At 60.7% G+C, this 23182-nt stretch overlaps 1 protein-coding gene across 3 annotated transcripts; it reads left to right on the top strand.

Moving 5' to 3' along the window:
- The first annotated feature begins 672 nt into the window (after positions 1 to 672).
- On the top strand, positions 673 to 22049 carry SH2B2 (SH2B adaptor protein 2). Of its 3 annotated transcripts, XM_054714257.1 has the most exons (10): positions 838 to 877; positions 9023 to 9120; positions 10474 to 11183; positions 14485 to 14586; positions 16215 to 16306; positions 17602 to 17693; positions 17800 to 17961; positions 18414 to 18622; positions 21021 to 21192; positions 21566 to 22049. In XM_054714257.1, the coding sequence occupies exons 3-10, from the start codon at positions 10503 to 10505 to the stop codon at positions 21901 to 21903; spliced, it is 1848 nt and encodes a 615-aa protein (XP_054570232.1). In that variant the 5' UTR covers positions 838 to 877; positions 9023 to 9120; positions 10474 to 10502; the 3' UTR covers positions 21904 to 22049. The 3 variants fall into 3 exon arrangements, with proteins under 3 accessions (XP_054570233.1, XP_054570234.1, XP_054570232.1); XM_054714258.1 differs by lacking the exon at positions 9023 to 9120 and having other exon boundaries at positions 673 to 877; XM_054714259.1 differs by lacking the exon at positions 9023 to 9120 and having other exon boundaries at positions 809 to 873.
- Positions 22050 to 23182: the final 1133 nt, after the last annotated feature.

The raw sequence follows: 23182 nt of genomic DNA, 5'->3' as shown, positions 1-23182 counted from the left end.
GGGACAGGGAGAGGTGAGGACCCGCTCCCGGCTCCCCTGCCCTAGCCTCCGGCGATTTCCGGCAGCCCGAGGGCTGGAGGGAGGGGGCGTGGTGCGCACCCTCGGGATTTATGAGAAGTAGACGTCAACTTCCCCGGTTGTGACATCTGGGCCTCCTCGAGGCTCCCATTGTCCTGAAGGCTGAGGGTCTAGGGCAATAGCAACCTCCGCCGGCTGGCTGTCCCCAAAGGGCGCCCACGTCCCAGAGGCCCCACCAGGCAGGCCACCCACCCGGCCCCCCCTCGCCACGCTCCCGGAGCCACCACTCCAGGCCCCGAGGGACGCTTCCACGCCGGGGAGATCCCGACGCCTGGCCTGGGCCGGCTCCGTGAGACACGGCGGTCGCGGACTCTCGCCCCAAATGGGACGGCTGCAGGCCCTTCCCTAACCCTCTGGGCCCCCGGACCGCGCCGCCCTGCCACTGCTGCTGCCCCGAGTAAGTGAGCACCAGCCGCGGGTACAGCTCCGGCTGCGCCAGGGGCCGGGGGCGGGGCGGGGCGGGGCCGGGGGCGGGGGCCGCGCCGGGGGCGGGGCCGGGGAGGCGGGCGGGGGGCCCGAGGGGGAGCGGGCGGGGCGCGCGGCGCGGAGCTGGGCTCCGAGTGCGCGGGGCTTGGCCGCCGGGAGATCCGAGCCGAGGCCGCGCTGGGCCCGAGAGGAGCGCACGAGCCGCGGAGGCTGTGGACGAGGGAGAGAGGAGCCGCCGCCAGCGCCGCTGCCGCCCGGAGGGAGCATACACGCGCCGCAGGCCATGAGCCGCGGGGCCCCGGGAGCCCGACCGCGGTCCGGGCAGCGCTCTGCCGGCGCCCCGGCCCGCCCGGCCGCAGCTGCGCGCCTGTAGGTACGGCCTGCTCGTCCTCAGTTCCCTCGCCCCCCCGTGCGTCACCCCGAACCCCAGGGGTCCCTGAGGGCGTGCGTGTGTGTGAGCGCCGCTGCCCCGAGGAGCGCGGCCGCACGCGCCCCGGTCCGCGTGTGTAGTCTTTGTGTGCGCGGGTGGGAGGGAGCTTGACGGAGGAGATGCGCCCCCTGCGGGGATCGGCTCCCCGACCCCCATCCCGGGCGGAGCGGGAGTAACGGGAGGGGCCGAGCCGCCTCCGGAGCAGCTGTGCCTCCGCCCCCTCCTAGGGCCCGGGCCGGCGGGAGGGAGGGTGAGGGCAGCGGCCCCCTAGAGGAGGGTCCCTGGCTGGGGTGGAGGGCGCCCGGCCTTTTCCCTGGGCTGTGGGGGCGGGGAGGGCCAGCCTGGAATCAGGGTGTCCCACCGGAGGGACACCTTCCAGACCACAGTGGCGGCCGGCACGCCCTCCATTCGGCCCAGGCCTTCTTTCTCATGGTCCCCGTTCTCGACCCGCCCACCCCGGGATCGTGGGGAGGACCGCTGAGAGTGCCCGAGGCCGGCGCCTTTAAGAAGGGGCGGTTCGTGCCCTCCATTCAGGCCTTTCGGCCTTGGCCATTGATGAACCTGCGGGCTGCGCGGGGCCCGGAACCGCGCCAGCCCGTCGGCCAAGGCGAGCAGAGGCAGGGACCCGTCCGGCACCAGCAGCCCACGAAGTGAGGTCTTCAGGGGGAGAAGTGCACAGGGACTGGCCCCTGGGAGCTGCGCGGGGGGTGGGGGGGCGGGCGGGGGCGGGCGAGGGGGACCGGGCAGCCTCAGGAGTGACTGTGAACATGTTAAACCAGAATCTGTTCACACCGAGCTGGTGCAGGGGAGAGCCCCTAGGTCTGGAGTCACATCTGGGTTGAACCCTACCCCTGCCCTTTGAGCCTTCACTATCTACTCTGTAAAATGGGAACGGTGCTGCCTGCATCCTAGCTGAGCAAGCATTGCCCCCTGCAACACAGGTCACTGAGTATGAGGTGAATGAGCACCTCTGCCAGGGCACGAGGAGCAGGGGTGGTTATCCTAAGAGGCTTTGGCTGGCTCTGTTGGGGGTGTAACATGAACCCCCTCCTACTCTGCCCCCCACTTTGAACAAATCTCTTTCCTCCCGGCCACCCTGCTCCATCCAGAAGGCCATTGGTTGGGGACTGACCTAGAACCTTTCAGCTCTAGGAACTTTGAGAACGGCCAAGCAGTGCGGTTAAGCTGGTGTGGGTCAGAGCATTTGTTAGGGTCTCCAAGGCAGTTTCCCACAAGCTGCTTTCTTCTACTCCTCTCACCCTGGGGCGTGAATGATGGTGGGCAAGAGTTCTGGAGCCGGTTAGTTGAATAGCTCTAAGTAATGGAGAGTTAATGCATTTCTTCTTATCCTTATGGTGGAAAACCTGTCTAAAGTTTCTAAACCCTCCTCCCTATTTAGTGGGTCTCCCTTGCACTCACACCCAAGGGTGGGCTTTTCTAGGGAGGGTTGGAGGGAAGATACCCCCCTTGCCAGGTGGAACCTGGGCACCTGAGCATTTGGTTTCAAGACGACTCCTGCCAGGCTAAGGGCATCATGCTGTTTCTCGTGTAATCTCCACAACAACTCTGTGGGTTTTGTTCTATCATTATCCCCATTTTACAGAGAAGGAAAGAGATTCAAGGAGGTGAGATGACTTGCCCAAAGTCACTCAACCAACAAGCCAGGCCTCCGAACCACTTCTCTCTGACAAGAGCCTGGTTCTTACCTCTTGCCCTGTCTACCTATCCTGGATTGTAGGGAATTGGGGGTTTAGGTGTCTCCTGGTTTAGGTGTCTCCAGTCTTGAAGCCTATCTCACTTTCTGTGCCTTACTGTCCACATGGGACTTGGAAGGGTGGTGGCAGCTTTGGAGTCTGGGGAAGTTTTTATGGCTGTACTCTGTCCCAGGGGAGAGCAGATGTGACTTCTCAACATTTGAAGGAGGTCACAGCCCGCACCTGTTGGGGCACAGGGAGACAGGGCGTCAGTATATGGGAGTACAGCATCTTTCGGCTCCACTGGGTGAAGCAGGGTTTGGGCTCCATTCGCCAGATACCTCCAATCCTCTGTATGTAGGGCCCACCTGGGTCCTATGGTGGGTATAACACTCATCTGGAGACTCATGGTCTGGTGAAGACAGGCCACAGCAATGTGGCATTGTGGAGGGGTTGGGGGCGGGGAGGAGTGGAGGCAGGGACAGTATAAAGGGCGTTCCCAAGGCCTCTGTGGACTTGGAGCCTGCCACCTATTCGGGCAGAGAAGTGGAGCAGGTGGGGCAATGGGTACTAAAAGACTCTGAGCTGAGGACAAGCAGGGGCTGGAGGGAGAGGATGTGTTAGAACTTGGATGTGGGGAGTTTGAGGTGCTGGGTATCAGCCAGGCAGGGAGTTTGATTGCTCAGAGAAAGGCCCAGGGAACCTTTACAATCACCCACAATACCAGAGTTCTGGGTTATTCAGAATCCAGGGGAGGCATGGTACATGTGTCATGAAAAAGTCAGGAGGCAGGCTGGTGGGCTGAGTGGTAGGGGTTGAGGGTGGCGTTCTGCAAGTTTGGGGGGCTGAGTCAGGGGCTAGGGAGGCCTGGGAGGAATATGAATCAAGGCCAAAGGGAGATCCATGACACTGGGAGAGAGGGAGAGGCTGCAAGGCTCGGGCCAAGGCTGGAGTGGGGGGTGCCTCTGCTCTGCAACCCCAGGAGGGCAAGGCTAGTGCAGCCAGAGCCATGCCAGCCTGCGCTCCATCTGCAGAGCCTGCCCAGGAACTGTCCAGCACCAGGTGCTCCTGAAGGAAGATGGGATTTCCTCCTAAGCCCCCAGGCCCTGGTGCAGTGTATTGTCCTGAACCCCACTCGTGCTTACATGACATCTAATTCCTGCAGGGCCCAGCTCTGGATTGTCCTGCCTGTCAGAGTGCCCTCTCCTCTGAGTCTAGACATCACTATTCCTGAGTCAGGGGCTAGGTAACCCAATTGTGTCCTGAGAGGGAGAGCTCTCCAGGGCTCTATTTGGGCCAGCATCTGCTACAGAAGGGGCAGATCTGAACCTGGCTCCACATTCCCCTCTCATCTGTCTGTGACCCTGGACCTGCCAGCACGGCTCCTGACACCCAGTAGGGGCCCAGTGTAAATCCAGTGAAAGATGGGCCAGTCACCTCCCCTTGCCAGAACCCTCTCTTCCTGGCATGGAAGATGTGAGAGGAAAGGGGCTTTAAATAGGGGCATAGCCAATTACTGGTAGATGTGGGTTCCAGCAAGATGGCCTTGGCTACTCTATGGAGCCTGGATGTGTCAGGGGATTTGGGGGGGGGGGGGGGGGAGGGCAGTAGAAGCAGAGATGACTGTGACCCTCTGCCCAGAGCAATGGGAGGAAAAGAGGGAATGAATGCAAGACATTTAGGAACTAGGAGCAGAAGAACTTTACTTTTAAACAAATTACTTATCTGATCCTCATGACGGCCCTTTGATAACAGTCAGTGCTGGTATCACCCTCTGTTTTAACAGATGAAGAAACGGAGGCCCCAGGAAGCTGAGTCACATACCCACAGTGACACAGCTAGGAAGCAGAGGAGCTGGGATTCAAACCCAGGAGGTCTGGCTCTAGATTTCAGGCTTTTAACCGCTCCACTGTCCCAGTGAGTCAAGTGACCAGAGGTGGAGAGAGGGAGACAGCAGGCAGTGGCCCCTCTGATGGGAACATCTGTTGGATGCAGCTGTGGGGCCCCCTAGGCTTGGAAGTTTGCAGGTCCAAGCCAGCAGGGCCTGTCACGGTTCGGGGTGTCAGTGAAAGCTAGAGGTCTTCCACGCCCGCAGTGACAAAGGCTGGGGGTCCTGTGAACGGTGTGAGCTGCTCTCCCAGCTTTTAACAGCTGCCTCCTAGCGATGCTCGCCATGCTCCTCAGCATGGCCTTGGACCGGGAATAACCTGTGTGGGCGAGCAGGATGGTCCCACTTTACAGCCAGGGAAACTGATGCTAAGAAAAGCTGGAACCCCCTGAGTGCCCCCCTCGCACTCACCCAAGACAAAGTCCCAAGGGCTCTTAACCTGTCCCAGTCACTAGTCAGAGTGTCCTCCCCCACACACTCTGCATCAAAGTCCCAGCAGGTTCAAGGGTGTTAAGACAAAATCATACCTTCAGGCAGGGTCATGGGGTGAGCACAGATGTTCTGGGGAGGAAAGGTTGGGGAATTCCAGCCACACCTCACTCTCACAGGAAGCCTTGGTTCAGAACCTGCCCCGTGGGGACACTTCAGGGGGAGGGAGTCAGGATAAGGTGGGGAGTAGACTTGAGAACTGACACCCAAGTAGCCAGCCGTGAAAGAGAGAATGTGCCTGCCCTGTCTCTGCTGTGCCTCCATCTGCAGGGGGCAGTCAGGCGGCAGCAGGCACTCCTGGCTGATGGAACAACCTGCCCAAAGGTTGTCTGTCCTGCACGGGGAGAGATGGAGAGAGGGGGCTGGAGGGGAGTGTCCCACAGAGGCCAGGAGGGCAGCTGCAAGAGCAGTAGGATGGAGGACCGAAGGAGCCTTGTGAGTGCTGGGCTGGACCGGCCAGGCCAGGCCAGTGGTCCTAAGAAGCCCAGAGGAGAGGACATCAGTGGGCATCGTTAGAGCCAGCTTCCCAGGGAAGAGCCAAGTGAGGCTTGTCTCCTCTTCTTGTACTGGGGGACCCCAAGAAGAAGCCTCAGTCTCCCCATCATGAATGCTTTATGGGGTGGGCACTCTTAGTTCTGACCCTACCCTTAGTTCTGGCCCTTACCATCCCTTCCTGCACCTGGGTGAACTGGGTGCAGGAGAAGGAGTGGGGGGAGGTCTTGGTGGTGCAGGATGCTGCCCAGGTCCTGCCTAGGTGTGGCCTGTCGAGGCAGCCTTTCTGAGGGCTGCCAGTTTGCACTGCTGGGCCTCCTTCCCTTCCCCGGGAAGGGGGTGAGGGGTCAGTTGTCTCCTGTGGTAGGGAGGCCAGTTCCAGCTGGCGCTCCCCAGAAACACTGCTGCAGAGGGGTGGGGGAGAGGGGAAGCCTTCGGTGGGCCAGGCGGTCCCCCACCCCCTCCCGCCCAGGCAACCACCCTGTGTGGTGGATGGATTGGTCCTCTGTGCATTAGCGGGGGCGGCTAAGATGCCTCATCAATATTTTAAGGAATGACCTGGCCGTGGGATCCGGAACTGCGTGCTGCGGGGGTTGACAACTGGTCTTCTTTTTCTTTTCCAATTGTCAGCGCTATTTTTACCACCGGAAGGCCAGCCGCCCCCTCTCCCAGGCCTCTACTCACAGGGGTGGGGGATGGTCTCTTGTCTGGTTCCTGTCGAAGGGGTTAGGAGAGTCTGCGCTTGGAAAGCAGAGATCCTTAGGCTTCCCCTGCCCCGCCTCCCTGAAGCCCCATCCCATCCTGCTCCGGCCCTGGCGAGATGGGAACAAAAAACATTTATCCAGGAGGAGAAGCCAGAAAGCCCAGCTGAGCCTGGAAAAAAGAAACACAAAGCCCGGGTGATGATCGAGGGAGGGTGGTCTGGCCGCCCAAGGCCCCTGGGGAGCCAGCACCTGATGCCCAGACCCCATGGCGCCCTTTGTCTCCAGCCCCAATCCTCAAAGCAGCCTGTGACGGTGAGAGGAGGCCCCGCCTGCCCCGGGTCCCAGGGGAGTGATAGAAGGGCCCCAGTAAACAATGTCCAAGAGCCCTCAGAGCCAGGGGCCACGAGAGCCACTGCTCCAGCACCCCATTTCATCGGTGGGAAGCTGAGGCCTGGGGAGGCCCATCCTGCACTGTCCTGCCCTGACTCACAGGTCTCTGGGGCCATAGGAGGAGCCACTCACCCGGAGAGCAGTCTGGTCAGGCCTTGAGCCCAGGTCAGCCAAGGTCCCTGCACCTGGTCTCACCCCAGTTCTGGCCCACAGCACAGCCTTGCCCCTGCTGGGTCCGAGTCCTCTTCCATGTGACTTGCAGCCTCCCCTTTGCAGAGAGGCATGCCTGGGCCCCAGTCTCCCGTCTGTAATTAAGTATGGGGCTTCCTGCTGGCCCTGCTGCTTGTGACTTTTATCTTTGGCTGCTCAACCCCTGCCACTTCTCTGTAGCCCGGCTGGACCCAGGGGACACTGAGGGCTGCTGTGCCGGGCATCAGGCCTATAGACTGCTGGCCAGCAACAAGGTGGGTGGGGAAGGTCAAGCTAGGACCATCCTCCCAGGCCAGTCCCTCCTGAGGACATGGCCACAGCCACCATATCCTTAGCAAATTCCTCTCTAGTGCCACCCCTACCTCCAGTGAGGGCGAGCTGGGGCCCCCCTATGAGAGCCTGTCCCCAGGGCTCTGTCTCTACTCTGCCCCCTCTTGCCAAGCATATTGTCAGCCAGCAGGAAGAGCAGGAGGAACAGGGATTAATGCCAGAGGATGGGGAACGGGGACTGACTTCCTCCCTGCCCCACCTGCCCCGTGTGGGAGGTGGGAGCAAAATTGTGTCAAACAGGGGCATCCACACTTGGTGATGGCTCCAGTGCTGGCCCTTCCAGGCGCCGTGTCATCCAGTCTGGCCATCCTGCTGGTCTCGGTGGTACAGTGGGGAGGTGTTCACTTTGGGGAACTGCCCTGCTGGGTAAAATGGATGGGCTTGGAGCACGGGGACAGGCCCTCATGGTCTTAGCTGCAGGGCTTTCTCCCCACTCTGACCCCCCAAAACACCCCTCTCCTCGGGGCAGGCTGAGGCCTTCTCTGGAGGCCTTGGTGGTGGTGGCAGGTGCGTTTCTGCCTCTACTTCCATTACTGACATGACTCAGGCCTGCCTTCTGCCCCCAAAGAGTGCCTGTGCCAGATGAGAAGGAGAGACATGGAAACATATCTGGAGCACCCTGCAATTTACACCTTGCTAGAGGGATGTATAGGAGGGGATTGTGGGAGCTCAGAGGAGACACTCATGTCACCTGGCAGGGAGAGGTCAGGGAAGGCTTCCTGGAGGAAGTGTCCCTGGATTAATTATTGAAGGGTGAGTGGGATTTAGCCAGATAAAGAAAGGTGGAAGAGCAGGGTATTAAAAAGGCTCAGTATGAGCCAAGCTCATGGGTGCCTCAGTCCCACTCCTCCCAGGTATTGCTCAGGCCTATAGGGAGGGCTGTCTTCATTCTCTTCAAGCCAGGAAGCCCAAAGTAGGCCCGCCTCCTCCAGGAAATCTTCTAGCTCCCTGTTGCCTCTCCGCCAATACTAGGGCAGGAGACCTGCTGGTTTAGAAAACGGTCCTCTATGCTAAGTGGTATCATCAAGTGGCCTGTTTTCTCCCTGGGGCTGTCCTGTGGTTATTGACTGCAGATCGATGGCCAGAGGTGCCCCAAGGTGAGAGGGAATTCCCACAGTGCCCTATGGCCCAGAGGCCCTGCACATGATCTCACAGAAGTGGGGCAGCTATTTTTACCTGGCTTTAATTACAGAGTTTGGATCCCAGAGAAGAGATGAGATGGTACTCCCAAGAGCTTCAAGGGCTATGCCAGGAAATGTGGGATCCTGGGAGGGCAGCTGAGGGCATGACCCTCTGTCTTAGTTCCCCTAACACTGGGCTGGCCCCCTCGGATGGGCTCCCCAAGGCTCACCCTCTTCTCCATTGGTAAATCCACCCTAGCCCTTCCCAGGGAGAGGGTTGCATAAACACAGTGGGCTGTGCCTGTGTCTCAGGGCTGATGGCCATATTGGGACACAAGGAGGCAAAGCCCCCAAATACCAAGTAGCTTGGTAAACCAGAATGATGAGGGATGGGCTGGGAATAAGGAGGAGGGAGCTGGGTGAGGAGACAGCTGGGATTCCCGGATTGGAGCCTCTTCAAGAGGTTGGATGTGGATGGGCCCTCTGGAGCCCACAGGTCTCCAGGAGATGGGAACACAAGTACAGCATGCAGGCCACTGTGGTGGAAAGAAGTCTGAGGAGGCAGTACCCTCAATGCCAGCATGAACAATTCGTCACACTTGATCCACACTAGGAGGTGGCCCCCAAGCCCTGGAGTCGGGGTGAGAATCCCAGGCCTGTCATTAACAAGCTGTGTGTCCCCAGGCCCCATGGGACAGTTCAGGTGGTGACAGCTGTGACATGCCCAGCAGCCAAACACATTCACTTAATCATTCATTCGTTGTTTACAGGGTGCCTATCATGTGCCAAGCACTGGGGACACAGCCACTTATAAGACTTAGAATACCTGCCTCGTGGAGCCGGCATTCACCAAGCGAGTGAATAAGGGGTATGTCGGACGAGGGAAAACACTATGGAGAAAAGTAAGCAGGCAAAGGGCAGGAGATGCCAGTGCTGGGTGGAGTGGGGGCATTTCTTATTCTCAGTGGAGTGGTGGTCAGGGAAGGCTATCAGACCAGATGGTATTGGAGCAGAAACCTGAAGGCGGTGAGGGAATGTGGAGGAAGGAACATTCCAGGGAAGTGCAAAGGGCCATGCTTCCGCAATGACAGGGGGCAGGTGTGGCCGGGGCAGAATGGGCAAGAAGCGTGGCAGGAGGTAAGCTCAGGCAGGTAAGTGGAGGCAGATCGGGTGAGGTCTTCGGGGCCAAGGGTAGGACTCTGGCTTTTACTCTGAGTGGAATGGGAGCCATTGCAGATTTTGAGCAGAGGAGGGACCTGATCTGTCTTATGTTTCATAAATGATGACTGGGTTCCAGTGTGGGGAACAGACCTATAGAGTGAGGTCAGTTTCTGGAGAAGAGGCAGCTAAAGTGCTGCCTACAAGAGAAGAGGTTCTGTGGGCCCCTGGGCACCACCTGGACGGCATGAGGGGAGGAGAGGCTGGTTCCCCGCCTATTTCAAAAGGAGAGCCCAAAGGATTGCACGTGACTTCTTGTCCACGGGGCTTCGGGAGCCCGGAAGAGCTTATTTGGGGAAGTGAGGTCACTGAGGCTCATGGGGACCCCACTTCAAGGCACCTGTTACCCCAGCCTCCTTTTGCGGCCCCAGGAATGACCTTGGGGTCCCTGCTGGAGGCTGCTGTCCGGAGACAGTAAATGGGGTCTCCCCTCCTGCAGACACACCTTGGTCCTCTTCACCCACCGGCTCCTCAGGAAGGCTGCCTGTTGGAGAGCCGCCCCTCGCCCGCCCAGCACACACAGGCTGCTAGAAACGCTCACGGGGTTGCGGGATGAGACAAACACTCAAACTGGATGGGCAAGGCCGGTTGACTTCTGCAGAGGGTGCAGCTGCGGCCGAAAATCATGGCCAAAGCACACCCAATGGGAAGTCCCTTTGGGTTTTATTTCTTGCCCCCGGGTCTGCCCTGCCCTCCCTCTGACTCTGACTTGGTTGGTCAGGGCTCCGAGCTCGGGTTCACATTATTGTGCGATTGGCTAATTCAGAGGAAGGGAAGGCGGGACCTAAGATGGCGCCCCCGGAGAATCTGAAGGTCATAGCAAAATGGGAAACAAGATGGCGGCCAGCTCCTTTCTTTGACAGAAAAGATGCAGGTTCACTGTCACAGACACCCCCACCCCCCAACCCCCTGCGCGAGCCTTGGGGGAGCAGGGCCCGAGCGGGGACAGGCGGGCACCCGGGTCGGAGGTCACACAGTCACCAGGAGCCCTTCTCACCCGCAGCTGCCGAGGGCTGCGATGGGACGGAAGCCATGAATGGTGCCGCCTCCGGCCCCGCCGCCCCCGCCGCCCCGGACTGGCGGCAGTTCTGCGAGCTGCACGCCCAGGCGGCGGCCGTGGACTTCGCGCACAAGTTCTGCCGTTTCCTGCGGGACAACCCGGCCTACGACACACCGGACGCCGGGGCCTCCTTCTCCCGCCACTTCGCCGCCAACTTCCTGGACGTCTTCGGCGAGGAGGTGCGCCGCGTGCTGGGGGCCGAGCACCCGGACGCCATGGAGCCCCCGCCGGCCGCGCTCAAGGCGGCGGCGTGCGGCCACTCGCGGAGCTCCGAGGACGTGTCGGCGCACGCAGCGGCCAAGGCCCGCGTCCGCAAGGGCTTCTCGCTGCGCAACATGAGCCTGTGCGTGGTGGACGGCGTGCGCGACATGTGGCACCGGCGCGCCTCGCCCGAGCCCGACGCGACCCCGCGGGCCCCCGAGCCCCCGGCCGAGGCACGCGACAAATGGACGCGGCGCTGGCGGCTGTCGCGGACGCTCGCGGCCAAGGTGGAGCTGGTGGACATCCAGCGCGAGGGCGCGCTGCGCTTCATGGTGGCGGACGACGCGGCCGCGGGCCCCGGCGGCGCCGCCCAGTGGCAGAAGTGCCGCCTGCTCCTGCGCAGGGCCGTGGCCGGCGAGCGCTTCCGCCTGGAGTTCTTCGTGCCGCCCAAGGTGAGCGCCCCGCCCGCCTGAGAGGGTGGGTGCTGGGCATGGCCTGGGCCGAGTGAGTGTCAGGGGCCTGGGCTGTGGCCCGCGCTCCTCGCCCACAGGTCACCCCCCAAGGCCTCTGCGCCTGTGAGGTGTCGGAGGGGCTCCCGGCTGCAGGACAGGCGCTGGGTGCCGCGCTTCGTGCTGCTGGGACGCTGGGCGCCCTGCCCTCTTCCTTCCCTGGGACCCTGGGTGGCTGGAGCCGCCGAGAGGAGGCCTGCGGGACGAGGGCAGGCAGCTCCCGGCACCCTCTGAGGCCCCGGGAGGGCTGCTCTGTCCTGGGGGGAACCTGTGGGCCCCAGTGCGGCCGCCAGGCTGCGGCTCAGCCCCTGCCCAGGTGGCCCTTTTGTGGCCTCCGGTTTCAAAGGCTCAGCGCCAGCTGCTGCCTCCATTGCTGCTCAACTGAGTGCGCTGCCCCCGTACCCTCTTGGGGGCTCACCAAAAGCGCCCTGGCCACAGCCGTGGATCTCCTCCAGGGTGGCAGACCTGCAGTGTTTGGAAAGGGGAATGACGGTAACAGTCGTGCCCATTCCTGAGAGCCCGCCCTGTGCCCAGCCGGTGGGCAGCCTCCTCCCCCCGGCACTCCACAAGGTGGGCCCCATGGTCTCAAGGTCACAGAAGAGAAAACAAATTAAAACCGGGGATCAGGGGTGGAGATGGCCTGCCCAAAGCACATAGTTTGTGGGTGGCAGCTCTGGGCGACCTATGCCCACCACCCTGGTGGTCCCCGCAATGAACGGAGCGGAGAGGTGGGAGCGCCGCGTGCACTGGGAGGTTCAGGAAGGTGGCGGTCGTGATGGTGCAGCAGCTGGCAGCACCCCAAGAGCCACCCAGGGCTGCCACTGACTTCGCCCACTCTGTCCTCAGTGCCTGTAGTCACCCTGCGTCTCGCCTCTGTCCCATCTCCCTGGTTGTTGGAGCCGTGGGTTCCATTGGAGGGGCAGGGGATGGACTACCCAGGGGCACCCTCACTGTCTGAAGAGCTTTGTTCCCAAGTCCTGGGACACACACACACACACACACACACACACACTCCCCCTCCCCCCCCAGACTCCGTGCTCACCAAGGCCCCCACGGTGCCTTCCCAGAGAGAAATCATAGACGAAGAAGCCCAATTCCCCCCGTTGTGAGACAGGGAGACAGGGCCCAGTGAGGGTGGGGAGTGAGGTGGGCCTTGCTCAGGGTCACCCAAAGGGCAGAGGAAGAGGCCCGGCCTTCAGGCACTGAGTGGCAGGCACAGCTGCTCTGCTGTCAATGGCAGCGACTGCCGCCTTGGGGGTGGGGGGGTGCAGCAGCTGATGCCTTGGCTGCCCCACTAAGCCCACTACCCACCACTGGCAGAGGGCAGGGTCACTCCCCCACCTCTGAGGAAGGCAGGCGGTTTCCTCCCCGCTCCCCAACCCTTCCTTTTGGGGCCAGAGGTGTGTATATATATATATTTTTTATATTTATATATAATTTATTTATTTTTACGTCAGAGAGGGAGAGAGAGATAGAAACATAATGATGAGAGAGAATCATTGATCAGCTGCCTCCTACACGCCCCCAGTGGGGATCGAGTCCCCAACTCGGGCATGTGCCCTGACCAGAAATCGAACTGTGACCTCCTGGTTCATAGGTCAATGCTCAACCGCTGAGCCATGCCAGCCAGGCCAACCCTTTGTTTTTCATGCAAATGTCTGGGAATTCAGCTGGTAGGAAGGTGGATCATACCATGGTAAGGGCTCAAGTCCGGTCTCCCAAATGTATGCCCCAGGGAGACCCTGCTGATAGGCCCCACTGTCTTTTAGTCCTGGAGACCTAGCTGCACCCCTGGAGTGGACAGGAGCTCATGCTGGGGGGCTGTTTCCTGGGACCCTACGACTTTCCTCTCACAGCCCCATGAATCAGCCTGTGGCCTCCCTCCCCTCAGAGCCCGGTGCAAGGCTGGCCCCCTGCCATTGTGGAGCCACCAGGAGACCGGTATTTGCAGGACTGGATGGTAAACCTCAGTGGGGTGAGCACTGGGTGCTCCAGGGGCCCCAAGGTGGTGAAGCTCAGGCTGCGTAAGTGCTCCCCAAGCAGCAGGGCCCCAGGACAGGCATTTCCCAGAGGCACAAGCTATAAATAGGTGATGGTCTGGAGTCATGAAACAGCCTATGGCTCTGTCCAGAGAACAGTGAGGTGTGGCTGGATCAGGGGGCAAGGCCTCTGGGCCAGGACAGATAGGCCTCAAATGTCAGGCGGAGGAATGAGTACCTCCTGCCAGCGGGAGCCCAGCCGAGGTCACCAGTCCAGGCCTTCACTGCGGACCTCTGTCTGTTCCATGCACTCCGGTGGCCCCTACCCCAGTGGCTGGCACAGTGGCCTGCCCTGGTCAGCCGAGCCCCTCCATCACCACTCCAAGCCCAGCCCTGCACCCGCTGGATGGTAGCCAGTGCTGCCAGGAATTCCCATTTGCCTGCCTCACCCGCCCCCCCCCCCCACCCCCAACACACACACGTGGTCCTTCCCTTTCCTCCTGAGAAAGTCCCTGTCCCAGAGCCCAAGCCCTGCCAGGAATCTGTCTCAAACTACCCCAGGGGGCTTGCGGGTCATGGCCAGGAGCTTTGGGGCAAAGTAGGGAGGGCCAGGCACAGAGTAGCCCTCCCTGGGAGTCCTGCCAGCTCACCTTGGTTGAACCCCACGCTGGTCCCTTTTCCTCCACCGGAAGGTATGGCCCTGCCCAGTTCCAGGAACCCTGGCTCAGTCGGGCTCCAGAGCTGTGCTCTGGGAAGTCTAATTTGAAGGAGGAGACCTGCATTATTTTTAAATGGACTAGAATAAAATAGAAAATATCACACTCCATCACACAGGGTAATTAATGTCTGCTGAAACATTTATTTCAGAGATCTTTTTACCTGTGTGTGTACTGGGTCACAATGTCAAATGTATTTCTTACTACGAGTCAAGGTAAAAAATGTGAAAACCACAGACCTGGTGGTGCAGCGGGCAGGAGGGCAGCCCTGGCGCAGTTCACCCTGCAGGGCTCAAAGGTGGGAGACTCCGATGCCAGCCCAGCCCTGTCCCTCACTTGCTGTGTGGCTATATGAGGAGGTGGTCCCTTTGTTTCCCAGAGACTCCCTCAGCTTACCTGTCTGTGAAATGGGGATGGGAACACCTTTGTGCCACTGCTGCTATGGCATCCTAAGCTGGGGGCTGCTCTGACATCTGGGAAGTGGGGAGCGTAGAGAGGGTTCAGAAGGCCCTGTGGTGACTCTCACTGCCCCTTCCTCTGGCGTCCCAGGCCTCCAGGCCCAAGGTCAGCATCCCTCTCTCAGCCATTATCGAGGTCCGTACCACCATGCCCCTGGAGATGCCCGAGAAGGACAACACGTTTGTGCTCAAGGTGAGTCTCACCCTTAGCCCTGGTCCTCTGGCTGCCCCAGACTTCCTCCCTCGTGGGCGGCTCAGCTTGTGGCCACTGCAGGGGGAGGGTCCTCGTTGGGTGGGTCTTAGCACCCTACACAGATGTCAGGCATCTCGCAACGACTTGAATCTAGGCCCGGGCTTTAGAACCAAGTGCCTTGGGTGTCACCCTCTATCTAGGGCCCCCTATTCTTATTTCCTCCTGGGCCCCATGAAGCTCCTGAGTTTCACTTCCTCCCTTCCCCCCCACTCCCCTCCCACCCCCCCACCACACACACACACACCCTGGAGCCAGCACATACCCACCCCGTGGGCAGGCAAACTGAGCCAGGCTGCAGCAGTTACACAAATGCCCCTGTCACAGAGCACTGGAGTGTGGGAACCCACATGGTCCCACAGAGGCACCCCGGTGGGCGGGGTGCAGTTCGTCCTTTTTCTAGGACCCATGTCACTGGGGTAGGCTGCTCGGGGTGCTGAGGACAGGGCTCCAGGCTGCCAGGGCTGTGCCCTGTGCCTCCTCAGAGGAATAAAGGGTGTTTGGAGACCTGGTTCCACGCACCCCAAGCTGCATGGAGCCCCCACTCTGTTCTCCAGACTCCTGGTTGGGTTTATGCTTTTGTTCTCTGTTCAGTCACGAACTCCCTTTTTCACTTAGCACACATTTGCCAACCCCAGAGTCTGAGTCACCTCGGCTGGGGGCTGAGGATACAGCCCCTCCCTGCGTGGCATTCCCATCTGCTGGGTGAGACAGGTCCAGAGCATCACTCCCAGCAGCCGAGTGGCCACTGTGCTGCTGACTGTGCTCAGGAGCCCTGAGGCTGAGCCCGCCCCACTCTGGGCCTCGGTTTCCCCATCTATTCAGAAAAGGACCCTCCCAGCTCTGGGATGCTGGGAGTCCAACAACTGCGCTATCACTGAGGCACACAGGAAGCTGAGAGCATGCAGCCTCGGCACCATAGAGATCTGGGTTCACGTCCCAGCACTGCCAGAGTGCTGGTGAGGCTTTAAGCAAGTTACCTGGCCTCTCTGAACCTCAGACTTCTCATCTGTACAATTGGGGGAGCACATTGCCCCCCTCCCAGGGCTGTTGGGAAGAGTTCACCACATAATGAATGTGCAGGATGGCACTCTGGGCCTGGCCCACAGCAAGGGCTTTCCCCTCCTCTTCCCCTATGGAGGCTGCTTATTCCAGGGGTGACCTCAGAGGTAAAGGTCTAGCCACTGAGGCAGCTGAGTTCCTCAACCCGGGGTGCTGAGCCAGCTGGCCCCTTGGCTGACTTGAGGGTTGTGGGTCCTTTCACCTCATCTCCAGGGTACCAGCCCAGCCTTCCCCAGGCAGCATGGCCTCCCCAGGCTTCATCTCAGGTGCCTGAGCATCATCCCCAAGGGCTGCTGAGAGTGTGGGAGGAGGCTCTACCCCAGGACCTTGGCCCGGGTTTGGGGTGGTGCTTGATGGTGACCCCACTGTCTTCCCTGATGCTCACACCAGTGAGCCACCATGGGGAAGGGGAGGATGAGCCGTTTGTCCTGGGGACTGGAGCCCCCTGCTGAGAATGGCGGAGGTTAGGGTACTGACTACTGTCTGGACTCCTGGCACCCCTTCCCCAGGTGGAGAATGGAGCAGAGTACATCCTGGAGACCATCGACTCCCTGCAGAAGCACTCGTGGGTGGCTGACATCCAGGGCTGCGTGGACCCTGGGTGAGTGCCCAAGTGGCACTAGGACAGGGGGGCAGGTTGGAGGTAGCTATCTGGTGCTGAGCTCCAGAAATGGACTTTTCTCATGGCAGTTGTATCCAGGTTGGTGCCGGCCATTCATCCATACCCCCACCCCTATCCCCAGCAGGCTTTTTGAGGCCTGCTCTACAGGGCCAGGGCCAGGGCCTGGGGACCTAGGAGGAAGTTGGATCAAGTCTTGTTCTTGCCCCAGGGGAGCCTGAGACCACTAGGAGAAGGGCAGTGGTGATGGGGGAGGGGGGCAGCCCAAAGGTACCGGGGTGGGGGAATAGAGGGGAGGTGCCTAACCCAGCCTGGGGCTCAGATAAGGCATGCCGGTAGAGGTGCTCACCATCTCAGAGGCTTAAAGAAAGACTGGACCTGAGCCAGGCAGAGAGGGCTGGGGTAGGGGAGGGCAGAGAGAACAGCCCAGCAAAAGGTGTGGAGGTGTGTGTGAGCCTGAACTTGCAGGGAACATTGAGGCCTTCAGGTTGTTAGAATTAGAGCTGGTGAGGAGGAGACTTTGTTGAGAGCCCGGGAAGCTGTTCAGTCAGGGCCAGTGGGCAGCCATGGGTGGCGGTGAACAGGGGCAGCTGCTGTCAGCTGTGCACAGGAAGAGCAACAGGGCGGCTGGCTGCATCATCGAGGAGAGATCCTGAGGCTGGGAGTAGGCGGGGCAGGCAGACCAGCAGCAGAGCATTTGGCAACAGCTCTTCTGGCTAATGGGGTGAGCCAAACCCCAGAGGGGAGGGGCTGCTGCTTTCTAATTAACAGCTTCATTTAAGGAAGCACAATTAAAGTCCTGAGTGCCACCCAGCCCCCAATCCCCAAAGTGGTTATAATCCATCCCCTGCCACCCTTCCAACCATCTGCCCTGCAAACTCTTTCCTCAGACCCTGTGAAGGTGAACCTTGCGGTATTTTATAGCCGGCAGGGGCTCAAATGGGGAGACAAAGGCCTGAGGCAGGGAAGGCAGCTGCCCAGGCCCCGCCCACTGCCAGGTCCTGCCACCATTTGTGGGACTCCATGGGGCCCCCCAGGAGGAGGCCAGCCCTTTGTGGGTTAGTAGGCAGGGGTCGTGTAACCTCAAGGAGGACTGTCCCCACCTGGAGACCTCTCTCATATGGCCCAGTCACACATAGTAGCCAAAGAGCAAGCTGAGAGTGTGACAGAGGGACATGGAGGCACAGGGACCTCAGGTGAGCCACTGCCTGGTTCAGTGAGCAGCCCAGGGTCCGAATCCCACGAGAGAACAGGGCTATGCTTTCTTGCCTTCACAGGGACAGCGAGGAAGATGCAGAGCTGTCCTGTGCCCGGGGAGGCTGTCTGGCCAGCCGCGTGGCCTCCTGCAGCTGTGAGCTCCTCACCGAGGGTAGGCGGGGGCAGAGCTGGCTGGAGTAGTGGACGGCAGGGTTGGGGGGGTGGTCACTCCGAGATGGCCAGACAGATGTGCTTCTTACCTGCCACTTCTCCCGCAGTGGACCTGCCCCGACTCCCAGAGACAACCGCAGCCGTGGTGACAGCCCCACACGGCCGAGCTCGAGATGCCATCAGCGAGTCCCTGGTCCATGTCCCACTGGAGACCTTCCTGGAGACTCTGGAATCCCCAGGCGGCAGCGGTGGTGACAGCAATAACACAGGTGCAGTGGGGCAGCCTGCTCTCCTAGCCCCTCCTTCCTCCGCTGCCAGCCTGAGCCTCAGAAGTTGTAACATTTCATCCCACCTAGTCCTCTGCACAGCAGCTCAGAGTGCTAGCGTTTGTAGGCCAGTCCAGATCACAACCTCCCACAGGCCCTGGTTCCAACAGAAGATGCTCTCAGAGGGGGTGCAGAGGGTCAGAACCAGGGGTAAGGGACAAGGAAATTTGATTTGTTCTCACGTTTGTTGCTGACTGAGCGACTGCCCCAGGTAGTCCTTCTCCTCTCTGTGCCTCAATTGACCTCGTATGCTTAACTAGTGGGTGGGGTCAGCTCCTGGCCTTGTTCTAAAATTATCCAAACAGCGTTTTACAGGTAAAAACTCAACAAGATGTTGCATCTCTTCTCTCATGTATTTGCCCCCTACCACCCCCTCCCTCTGTCATCCTCTACAGGGGAAGAGGGAGCAGAGCCAGAGCCCGAGGTGGCCCCTGAGCTGGAGCTCTCTGACTACCCCTGGTTCCACGGGACACTGTCCAGGGTCAAGGCAGCTCAGCTGGTGCTGGCAGGCGGGCCCCGGAGCCATGGCCTCTTCGTGATCCGCCAGAGTGAGACTCGGCCTGGGGAATACGTACTGACTTTCAACTTCCAAGGCAAGGCCAAGGCAAGTGTGCAGGGGGACTATGGGCAGAGTGGCCAGCCCTGGGCGAGGGGGCCGAGTGAGCCCTGAGCCTGCGCCCATACCCCAAGAGGAGGCTCGGTGGGTGTAGGTGTGGCATGACTTCCCATGGGCCAGGCCTGCCCCTGGCCACCCTCTTGGAACCATCTGGATCCCTCCCACACCTCTCTGGGGTGTTATAAGTCTGCCTCAGATATGGCTTCTCCATTAACCAGATGGGAATTCCCCTCCTGTGGCTGAGCACTCAGGAGGCCAGGCCTCCTAAGGACTTAACTTTGACCCTGCGTATTAGGGATCACATAGCACTGGGGCTCCAGAGGGTCTCTACCAAGAGCCACCTCAGTACAGGACTAGGTTCAACCAGGGCCCTCCTGCCCCACCCACTCCCAGATAGCCCCGCCTCTTGCCTTCTCAGGTCAGTTCACCACCCCTTCCTGGGCCCCAGGCCAAGGGACATGGAAGGGAACCACACACAGGTGGATCCTAGAGGACCAAACTGGAGAGGAGAAGGTGGGCCCAGCAGGAGGGCTGTGCTGGGGCTGGAGGGCTGGAGCAGAGCAGACCTTGACCTGGGATGTGCAGGGGAGGGAGGTGAAGGGGGAAGGGTGATCCAGGCGCAGCAAAGGTGTGACAGTGCTCCCAAAGTGGACTCTCCAGGTGCTAATATAAGGACCTAAGGTGCTAATATAAGGACCTAAGGTGCTAATATAAGGACCTAAGGTGCAAAGGAAAATATGTCCAAAAAGTCAAATGGCTGTGGGGGGGTTACAGTGTGACCAGAATAGGCAGAAACCTCAACCTTTGCCCCTCTCCCCCCAACATAATCCTGAGTTTCTGATAAGGAAACAGACCCAGCCAGGCTCCTCCCAGGACATGGTTCCTGTCAGTCCTGCTGGAGGAGGGTTCACCCAGCACTCCTGCCCCAGGCCTACCCTGGTGGTCAGTGTCCCAACCCCCAGCTGGCCTGGTGCGAGCCCTCCCCTGGCTCCCTGGGCCTTGGTCCTCGGCAGTGTGGTCCATGTGTGGAGGAGGCGGCACCTCCCCAGGGACACCTCCTTGGAAAGCAGCTGCCCTTACCAGTTCCTCTGACAACCAGGCACTTAATGCCATCCCTGGCAGCCCCAAGTTTATTCCTTGGCCAGCACTGCCCCAGGCAGCCTCCCTGAAGGGCCTGGATCTGACTCATGCCCAAGCCAGAGGCTAGAATGGTGCCCAGGCAGTGCGGGGCATGGGGGCCAGAGTGGGGAGAAGAAAGAGCTGGACGCTCCTCTCCTCCCAGGAGAAAGACCCCGCATTGGACTCCTGCCGCTCCTGCCCTGCCAGGCAGGGTGGCTGCCCAGGGTGAGAGAAGTTAGTGGTGGGCTACAGTAGGAACCCCGCCTCCGGCTTACACTCCTCCTGGGGAGGAGGACTTCTGCCCTCTGAGGCAGCTCTTTTCACCTTCAGATAATAAACATCTGAAAGGTTGTCCCAAAGACAGATGTACCCACTTTGCTTCAGGCCCTGCCCTGGGCCTCGGCCCCATAGGCCCAGAGCAGATTTGAGGCAGTTCCTCTGGGACAAGGCCCTGCCCTGGGTGCCATTACTGCTCCCCAGGTTTGCTCACTGTCCTGGCCCTACTGCTAGGCAGAATTCACTCAGGGAACCATCCCCACCACCCCACCCCCTGGGCTGTCCTGCAGGTAGGTGGCTAGGCCATGTGCATATCCTGGAACCCTCCTTTCACCTCCTCTTGCCATACACACCCAGTGACAGCCACTCTCCCTCCTGTGGGACGCATGCTGAGCTGAAGCCAGAGACGTGCTCACTGCTAGAGCCACCGGCTTGTGGCTCCTCTCCCTGGGGCATCCGCCCCACGCGGGCCTGGGAGGCACCAGCTGCTCCCCGTGCTCCAGGTGCTTCCACTGCAGCACGGCTGAGAGGAGCAGTCCCTCCCTGCCAGCCCCCCGTGATTTCCAGCCCTCTGGGCTTTCACTGTGGGGAGCAGGGAGGGAGAATCACACAAACAGGAGTCTGTGCCTTGTGACTGGGTGAGCCCCTCCTTCGCTGTGCCTCAGTCTCCCATCTCTAAAACGGGGCTGTCATCTCTACCTGCTAGGCTTTTGGAGGCCTGAGATAGGGAATGTGAGGGGCATGATGTGGGTGCTCCCAACATAGGGACAAATGTCTGCTCCCTTCAGTTCCAGCCTGGCTCTGTTGCCCACCCATTCCAACCCCCACCACAGGAGTGACTCCCCACCCCCACCCCCAGGTGGGACTCATGTGGTAGGAGCCAGCTCTGACACAGCCCCAGGGGCTTCTATGAGACTTGGTCCTCCCAATGACCCCCAAGGCATTGCCAGTCCAGGACCCCACCACTGACCCTGCGGATCTATGCCCACAGCACCTGCGCTTGTCCCTGAATGGCCACGGGCAGTGCCACGTCCAGCACCTGTGGTTCCAGTCGGTGCTTGACATGCTGCGTCACTTCCACACCCACCCCATCCCGCTGGAGTCAGGGGGCTCCGCAGACATCACCCTACGCAGCTACGTGCGGGTCCAAGGCCCCCCGCCTGGTAAGACGCCCCACCTGGTAGGTGTAATGGCTCAAGAAACAGACAGGTGGGCAGTGGGAGGAGGGAGTCACTTAGGCCGCATCCCAGCTTAGCCAACTCTAGTGGGATGAAGGCGCGGCCTGGGGCGGCTGTAAGCAATCAGGGCCGTTAGGATTGGAGGGCGAGTGGCAGGCCCATCGGCGCCGCCTGAGTGATTCCTTGCAAGGGGAAGGGGTGCTCAGAGGCAGCACCGGGCATTCCCTAGACACAGGTGAGACTCTGCGACCCTAGGCCACCTCACCCCTCCGTGTCTCTGGGCCCAGCCTGACCCCTGGGACTGGGGAAGGGGACGAGGGAACCAAGCTGGGCACTGACGCGCTGGGTCCTGTTGCAGACCCGGGGCCCTCGCCCAGCGCCGCGCCTGCGCCCCCCGCCTGCTGGAGCGAGCCTGCCGGCCAGCACTACTTCTCCAGCCTCGCTGCCGCCTGCCCGCCCGCCTCTCCCTCCGAGGCAGGCGGCGCCTCGTCCTCTTCCGCCTCCTCGTCCTCGGCTGCCTCCCTGCCCGCCGCCCCGCGCACCCCCGCCGAGGGCCTGCTGAGCACTCGCAGCCGCAGCAACAGCGCCGAGCGGCTGCTGGAGGCGAGTGGTGCCGAGGAGCCCCCGGAGGCCGGGCCCGGCGAGGGATCCCGCGGCCGCACGCGCGCGGTGGAGAACCAGTACTCCTTCTACTAGCCCGGCGCCAGGCCCCGGGCCACGGGACCCGCCTTGCAATCGGCCCCGTGTCCATCCGTCCAGCGGACCCTGCTTTCCTGCAGGTGTCAGCCAGTCCAGCGCTGGGTGGGAAAGCGAAGCTCTTCAGTGAAGACATAAATGTTATTAAAGAGCCTGTTTTAGGGACTGCACCCGGCTCTCCTGTCGTCCTTTCTTCTATCCTGGCCAGTGGGGACCGCTCCTTCTGAGACTGCAGCGGAGGAGGGGGTACCACATACGGGACCCCCTATTAAGCCCACCCAGCTCTGTATTAGGGGACCCAACTCCTCATTTGGCTGAGGAGACAGCTGGCGGTACCTAAATGAGGCACAGAGATAAAACGCTGGACCAAAGAGCAGGGCTCAGGGAGACTGCCCAGGGGAGAGATGGGAAGGGGCTTTATAGTGGAGCTATGAGAGAGGGGTTTGGGGAGAGGTGACTGAGCAGGGGCAAGAATGAAAGGGTAGGGGAAGGAGGGAGGGGGCCCCTGGATGACGGTACAGGGTAAAGGATGGGTAGGAGGGGCAAATCCTGGGCCTTGAACACCAGGTTGAGGAGTTGGACCCTAGCTAGGAGACAGGAGTGTCCTTGGGCAGGTGAGGAGCGGGTAAGCAGGATTTCTGCACATTAGCCCATTGGGTATGAACAGTGGGGGAGGCTGGTTTGCCAGCTTTGACCTAGGCTCAAACTTGGAAGTGGCCTAGAGGACCCTCCTGCATTCACCTCCACCCCTACCACTAACCCCTGCTTCCCTGCAGGTGGAGGCTCAGCTGCAGCTCCGCTGTCCCCATGCCCTGGAGACACAGCCTGCTCCAGGTCCCAGCTCTCCAACCCACAGGTAGTGCTCCCTCGGAGGAGGATCTTGTTCCTGCTGAACCAAAGTGCACCTTCTCCTCCGTAATTCAAACTCTGCCTCCCGCCCCAGCACAGACCCATGGTTCCTCCCGCCAGGAGTGAGTGTCCTTGCAGGGTCTGCGTCTGTGCTGTGATGTCAGATCCCCAGACAGCTGATCCTCCCGGGACTGCACCTGGGTTCCCACATGCCCGTCCTCCATGTGAGGGCACTAGCACCCTCAGTGGCTCCCAGGGCTTTGCTGCTTCGGCTACCCAGTCCTGACTCACAAAATGACCGGGAAGTGACTGAGCAGTGCTCCTGCTGCCACCACGGAGAGCAGCCGGTACCCCGGCTTCCACCATCTCCATCCGTGTGGCTGGATCCCCTCCGCACTGTAGACCCGGTGGCCTGGTGGTTTGGGGTCTA

This window comes from Eptesicus fuscus, chromosome 4 (genome assembly GCF_027574615.1).
Source record: "Eptesicus fuscus isolate TK198812 chromosome 4, DD_ASM_mEF_20220401, whole genome shotgun sequence".
NCBI lineage: Eukaryota > Metazoa > Chordata > Mammalia > Chiroptera > Vespertilionidae > Eptesicus > Eptesicus fuscus.
This window is presented reverse-complemented; position numbering and strand designations above follow the sequence as displayed.